General features: G+C 49.8%; 1 protein-coding gene across 1 annotated transcript; it reads right to left on the bottom strand.

The window, feature by feature from the left end:
- Positions 1 to 2,767: 2,767 nt before the first annotated feature.
- Positions 2,768 to 6,657, bottom strand: LOC117224720 (Escargot/snail protein homolog). Its single transcript, XM_033477831.2, has 2 exons — positions 6,063 to 6,657; positions 2,768 to 5,744 (listed from the first exon to the last, which is right to left on the bottom strand). The coding sequence occupies exons 1-2, from the start codon at positions 6,181 to 6,183 to the stop codon at positions 4,375 to 4,377; spliced, it is 1,491 nt and encodes a 496-aa protein (XP_033333722.1). The 5' UTR covers positions 6,184 to 6,657; the 3' UTR covers positions 2,768 to 4,374.
- Between the last annotated feature and the right edge of the window lie 616 nt (positions 6,658 to 7,273).

A 7,273-nucleotide genomic window follows, 5' to 3' on the forward strand; every position in this document is an offset into this window, starting at 1 on the left:
TTGTTCAAACGTTTCCACCGTTTTGAATTCCATCTATTCGCTTTTGTCATCAATTTATAAAATTCGTAGCCCAGTCACGACGGTCCAGGAGCGAGTAGAAGTCCGCAACGCATCGAAAAATCGTATTATCAGCACGCTTCTCGGCGCGAGGCGAGCGCAGGCAGGTCCTTCTCTCGTAGGCCTGACATTTCCACGCAACCCGTGGCGACGAATAAAAAGAGCCGCTCTAAAATACCACGTGCAAAGGCCTCGAAACTGCCTCCGGAACACATCTGACCACGCGAGCGGGCACGATCGTGCCAGAAAAACCGTCGGGCCCCGGCGACTCGATAGATTTATCTATCGTTAACACGGCAAATCTGTCGCCTCGGAGTATAATTACTCCGGGGAACGGTTCTCCAGAACGATCGCGGCGTGCGCGCACCGGTGCTCGATAGCCGAGCGTGCTGGCCGTGGTCCGCTTGTCCGTCGGATCTTGCCTCGAATCGAATCGATTCGTCTCGAACCGGGTCTGGCCACCAACAATTACTTTTATCGTGAGCACGGTGTGCCCCCTCGGGGCCCCTCGAGGAGGCAGCGGGCAACAACGATCGGCAAACGGGGCCCCCGATCGCCTCGGATGGAGAGATAAACCGGCCGCAGCCGAGCCGTTGTTTGTCGAAAGACAAAGCGCGTTATTATGCACGTCGACGAAAGTTATGCGTTGTTCCGCGGCCGACCGATAACGAGCTGCCTCGCCGCCGATATTCGAGGTGTCCGCCGATTACATCTCTCCGCCTTCGCCGTGCCGGCCGACCTCCATACATTTTCGACCGATTGATTCCTTATCGGCCAACCGACTGATCGGTCCTTCATTAATTACGTCGCGCGACCGTAACGAGCACGACCCGCAGAAAAATCGGGAATCGATTCCACCTCGTCGACGTTTTATTTCTCGCCTCGCCTTTTGATATGTTAATCCGGGGCCGACGATCATAACGCTGCCGCCGCGAAATTAAAAGTGCGAGCAACTGCGGAACATGCGCAACGCGAGGCTCCGCGGAGCTTTCGCGATAAGTAGATGCAGCTGGATTATAAATTTATTATTATTGTAATAGGTATTTCTAATAAGTTGAAACTAGTGCATTGACAGTCTTGAATTTTGTTAATTTGGCAAATTAGAGGAAAGTGAAACAGTACCTGTTGAACACGATAGATTGCGCATCTTCATGCAAAATTAACGTGTTCGCGTAATTCAGACGTTTCAGGTTACGATAATCGACGCTCCAGTTACAAAAGCTTGTGGAACAAGAAATTGGAACCAAGTTAAAAATTCGTTGTTCTGTTGATAGATATTTTTTTAATGAACTGAAAATGGTGCATTGACATTCTTGAATCTTGTTAATTTTACAAATTATAATAAAGTGAAACAGTACCTGTTGAACACGATAGACTGCGTATCTTCATGCAAAATTAACGTGTTCGCGTAATTCAGACGTTTTAGATTCCGATAATCGACGCTCCAGTTACAAAAGCTTGTGGAACAAGGAATTGGAACCAAGTTAAAAATTCGTTGTTCTGTTGATAAATGTTTTTAGTGAACTGAGACTAGTGCATTGACATTCTTGAATTTGTTAATTTGACAAATTATAATAAAGTGAAATGAAACAGTACCTGTTGAACGCGATAGACTGCGTATCTTCATGCAAAATTAAAGCTGCAAGAAATTGTAGAACCTATAGAACGTGTTCGCATGATTCATACATCTTAGGTTTTCTAATCGACGCTCCAATTACAAAAGCTTGTGGAACAAGAAATTCTAACCAAATTAAAAATTCGTTATTTTGTTGATAGATATTTTTAATGAACTGAAACTAGTACATTGAAATTCTTGAGTGTTGTGAATCTGGGAAATTATTAAGAAAAAAAAAAGAACAGCACCTGTTGAATGCGACAGACTGCGAGTTTTCATGCAAGACAGAAATTGTCTTCGTTGATTGCGAGACACAGAAACCGCGTACAATATTGCTCTCACTTCAACGATTTCAATAAAACAAATACAATACATAGACGCTTCCTAAAACCATAAAATGCGCAGTCTAATGATAAATACGTCCATTCGCGCCGATTGTATTAATCTCGAGGGACACTTCAGGTATATTTTTCTCAAACCACCTGTTGCGTTCATCGTGCGAGAGAATTGATTACACCTTCGCTCATTGCTCTCAGAAATAATGGATTACTACACCGGCTACTATAAAAAGAACTTCAATCAACTACATACTTTAGAAGAATTCGAATGTTTCGTACCGAAATAGAATTAAAGACGGCTGCCCGGAAAGACAAAATGGACTCGCGCTTTCTTATTCTAATCAGATGCAAAGTTTCTTTGGATCGTGCGACAGTGAGATACTAAAAAAAGACTTCCTTTGAGAATTGAATGAACTGAATACGAGAATCGCGGCTCTCTTAAACATTCGATTGAAAATTAAACTTACATTTATCGCACGAATTTAAATCGATTCAAATCAATGATGCAGCTATTCCTCTGATCGCTAAATTTATCGGAACGTTTTCGTAGATTAAGAACTGATTTTCTGCTCGGAAATGATACTTTGGAAATAATTGTATGAAAACGAATCTTTGGAAACGGTTTTTTTTTAGATGATTCTATAAGAATTTTTGAAAATGATTCTTTGGAAACGACGAATAGAATAATTTTGAACGGTGGAATGACGGAGGGAGTATAACAGGTTGTTTAGGATCGAGCGAATCACGAAGACAAATGTAAGGTTTAAACTCCAAGTAATTTATTTCGTATAAAATATCTCTATATATAGGTGATATCTGTATCTCAAATAGTAGTTCACTTTCTTTACAAAAAAAAGAACTAGAAAGAGTGGTACTCGCCCTGAGCCGTGCGCCGTACAAAAAATTAATTACACGCGGACAGTTTACACGGTTCACGCGGCACCGGCTCGATTTCGTTAATTAATTAATATAATCTTTTTTCGAGTGACTCCCCCGCGAAGAACAGCAAAAGACCAGGTCGGAGTCAAGAATATCCTCCTCGCAGCGAATCTCTCGGTAATTTCTCGCAACGTTCATTATTGTACAATGACTAGTTTCTTCGAGTAACTTACAGTGATTTACAAAAAAACCGCATAGAAAAGTACAAAACGGAAAGGCAAAAAGAAACGTAGGATTACCATTCTCTCATTCTCTCTCGCAACATCGCGCTAGCGTGTCCAAGCACGTCAAACGGAATAAAATTAAAAAGGAAAAAAAAGAAACAGAAAAAGGAAACGTAACATTCAGGCATCGGACGATCATTAAATACTTTTCTCTCTCACACACTATTTCTCTCTCTCTCTCTCTCTCTCTCTCTCTCTCTCTTTCTCTCTGTGTCTCGTTTATGGCGAAATCGTAATACTTCGTTTCGTGCGCGCCTTGACAGCTACGTCGCGAGATGCTATTTACAGTCGTTCCGAACAGAAGAAAAATGGCACTTTGGTGCACGGGTGTCGACGCACGCTTCGAACAACAAAACAAAAAAGAAAACCTACAAAACCGAGGGAGAACGATGATCATTTCCGAGCTCGGAGAGGAAACGAAACGAAACGAAACGGAACGGAACGAAACGAAACGATCTTGCGGAAAATATGGAAAAAAAATGGCACGGCAAGTTTCACGGGACCGCGTCAAGCGGTCGCTTCGCCTCGACTTTTTTTCCCCCGAATAATGGCCACTCGCGAACCAGAAAGAAGCTTTTCCCCGTCGAGCCCGCGGAAAGGGGCGCACCGGTTCTAAGTACAGTCGTACCCTGATTCTCGCTGCACGTCGCACGCACACAACCCGAAACTATTTACAGCGCAGCCAACGGGTGGAGAAGAAAGGGTTTTCTTTCGGCGGTGGAGTATACATCAAAAAGAAGAAGAAGAAGAAAAAATAGAAAAAAAAGGAAACAAAGTAAAAAAAAGAGTAATATGCACAACCATCGGTAGGTCCGATCGAGATATCTTCCCGACCGCCGCCACGGTGTTCCTCCTCCCGGTGACCCTTTCTCCCCTCGGGGGCGGCGAGGGAGGAGTCCAGTTGCTCGGTCGCATATCGATCTCGTTTAAAATTCAATCGCATAGAGAGGACATGAATTTTAATCGAAAGCCAGGTACTGCTCCGACGACGATTCTCCCCGTCCGGATGAGACTGTAACCGAGAAACTGGACCCGGCCTGCGTGCCCCTTCCCCCCGGACCCCTCCTACTTTCTAAATCGTTTGTACTCCGGATCTATAAGGCACTTCTCAGCGGATCGAAAGAGGACGAAGAGACTACAGAAACGAGGAACGTACGTAGCAAGGAAAACAGTGACGTATTTTCCCCGGCCGTGGACCGCTTCAGCAACCGTAGCCGATCGGGACCGCGACCCCTGGACAGCCACCTTCCTGGTGCTTCGTCAGCAGGGACATCCTGCTGAAGGTCTTGCTGCACGAGGTGCACGAGTACTTCTTAACGTCACTGTGCGTCTGGAGGTGCGCCCTCAAGTTACTCCTGTCAGCGAAGGCGCGATTACAGTGCTGACAGCTGAACGGCTTCTCACCAGTGTGAGTTCTGATGTGTCCTTGCAGCAGCCACGGCCTGGAGAACGCCTTGCCGCAGAGATGACACTTGCAGGGCAACGTGTGCGTCCTGATGTGCATCTTGAGCGCGCCCAGACTGACGTAAACCTTCTCGCAGTACTTGCACGAGAACGACTTCTTGGCCTGACCCTCGGCAGCCGCGCAGTGGAACTGCTGGTGCTTGGACAGGCCTGAATAGGTGGAGTACGATTTGCCACAGTCCGGACACTGGTACCTCGGCGACGTCGACGACGACGAGGAGGAGGAGGAGGACGAGGTGGACGAGAGGGACACGGTCGAACCACTGGTCACTGTCTTCTCGATCTTCGGGTTCACGATCGTCGGCCCTGTCGACGTGCTTCCCGCCGATGACCTTCCGCTGTCGCTTCCTGGCGAGGACAAGTCTTCCGGGGTGACCGGCGGCGGCGACCTCAGCGAGCCCGAGCCCAGGGAGCTGGTGGGCGACAGGCCGCAATGATCGGGACTGCTGGCCCAGTGCGCGTAGCTCCTGGCGATCGGTCTCTGGATCGTTGGACAGGTCAGGGAACTATGTGGCGGCGGAGACACTGACGGATGATGCTCCGGCGACGAGTGCGGATACGCCGGCATCGGATAAGACGGGTACAGGTCCGCGCCCGCGTGGTGATAACGGTGATAAGCCGCCGGATAAGGCAGATAGTGCGGCGGGTACAGAGGAGCCGTGCGAGCCCATGCTGGCGTCGGGTAGTGTGCCAAAGGCTCCACGGGCGTGTTTAGGTTCAGAGGCTCCAGCGGCGCCTTGCTGGCCATGAAATGCAACGGCGCCGACGCCACCGTCACCGGCGACGCCGTCGAGTTCTCGTGCTGGATCACCTCCACGCGGGCCTTCTTCGCCACCGGGTGAATCGGAGCGATCCCGACCGGCGGTGTCACCGCCTTCGTCGGATAGTGCTGGTGCAGATGGTGCACCGGGTGAACGTGGTGCATCGTCGGGGACGCGGGCTGCGTCGCCAACGGCGGAGACTGGGAGACTTTGATGACAGGTGACGGAGAACGTGACGCGGCCGGCTGCGGCTGCTGGCGCTCCGCGTTCCGGCTCAGATCCTCGGGCTTTGTGCTGAGATTCTCCGGCTCCGGGATGTCGTCCACCACGACGTCGATTATCTCTTCTGCAAGAGAAAAGAATTGTCTTCGTTTAGAATGCGATTTCGACGAATTCTCGCGTTTCGGAGCTGGCTCGATTTTCAACGAAATTCTACTGAAATGCTTCCACAGAGGAAAAGCTTAGCGCGGTTTACACGTTCTTGCCGTACTTCGAATTTAGATCACCGATTAGGCTCTCTGTTCATACGAAACTACGAGGAACACCGAACGACGGGAATACTATACGCGTTCAAGTTTTTCGCCCGGAATGTTATCGCAACTCCGCGCAATTATTTCGTAGGGGAAATTTCTCGCGAACGATTTTCGGGGCTGTCGAGACTCACCTTTGATCGTTTCGGTGACTTCCTCGGACGGCAGTACATGCACCGGCCGCTTTTTCAGCGGGCAGTGGCTGTAGCTGTTGTTCTTCTTCACGAAGCTTCGCGGCATCTCGTCGACGAGCATTGTTGACGGTCTCGCACGCGTCCGCGGAACTTCGAATCAAAGTCGGCTCTTCGCAGGCACGGGACACCGCGAAGGCGCAACCGCAGTTCGTAATCCAATTGTTGCGGTTGCCGGAGTCTGTTACAGTTTTTTCAAGAATGAACGCACTGATATACGTGATCACAGAATCTCTTCAGTCGAGAAACGGCGACGATTGTCAAAGTAAATCCCAGAGAGACTTCACTGCACTTGCGTCACACATGTATGCGAAACAATTATTAAAAAGTCCTGTGTTTTCTTCTTCTTCTTCTTGGCAGCGCGTCGAAAATCCACAAGAACGTATCGCAGGCGAGCACACTGTCGAACGATCCACACGGTACGATGGTCGGATCTGAACTGAACTGACTGTTCGACCGGGACCGGGGTTAAAGGAACCGAACAGGGGGGCTCTCGTTGATAGGGGAACCTACGAACTCGTAACTCTGAAAACGGTTCGGCTGCAAGCCGGTCTCTGACTGGCAGGGGGGTGCGCCAGGGCCTTTTATAACAGGTCACCCCACCGGCCAGGTGCAGGTGGCCCGCACGTGCTGTCCGACCAATGCAGGCCCGCGGGCCCCGCGCTGCGCGCCAATAGGGGACGGCCGGTCGCGGGCCATCGTCCAATCGGAGCGCAGGCATCTGTTCCGCCGGCTCGCGTAGCCCCCCACCACGGCTTTCTATGCAACAACAGGAGGTGCAGGATGTTCGTGAGTGCGACGCGATTATCCTGCTGCGCTCCTCTCTGCGCTCAAACTTCTCTCACTCTCTCTCTCTCTCTCTCTTTCTCTCTCTTTCTCCCTCCCTCTTGTTCTCTCTTGCTCCCCCTTTTTCCACCTCTCTTTCCCCCTTTTTCACCGACCGTCTCTTTCTCCGACGCGATCAACCGTCCTCGTCTTTTTCTCTTTGCGCTCTGTTACACCGCGCGTTGCGTTGTTGTATGGAGCAGATGCTGGGCCCCTCCGCGAGCCACTCCCCACCCCTCTTAGCCACCCCACGCCGTTTGAGACCTGGCCCAACGACCCGTCACCTCTACCGTCGTCGGTGCACATGCACCATCGATTCGTGAACACGT

This window comes from Megalopta genalis, chromosome 4, assembly GCF_051020955.1.
Source record: "Megalopta genalis isolate 19385.01 chromosome 4, iyMegGena1_principal, whole genome shotgun sequence".
Lineage (NCBI taxonomy): Eukaryota > Metazoa > Arthropoda > Insecta > Hymenoptera > Halictidae > Megalopta > Megalopta genalis.

Bases quoted from the DNA above. Each gene is read 5' to 3' on its own strand.
- LOC117224720 (XM_033477831.2), bottom strand. From the start codon at position 6,183: ATGCTCGTCGACGAGATGCCGCGAAGCTTCGTGAAGAAGAACAACAGC. The intron at 5,745-6,062 runs GTGAGTCTCGAC...TTTCTCTTGCAG, and splicing joins AGTCACCGAAACGATCAAAG to AAGAGATAATCGACGTCGTG.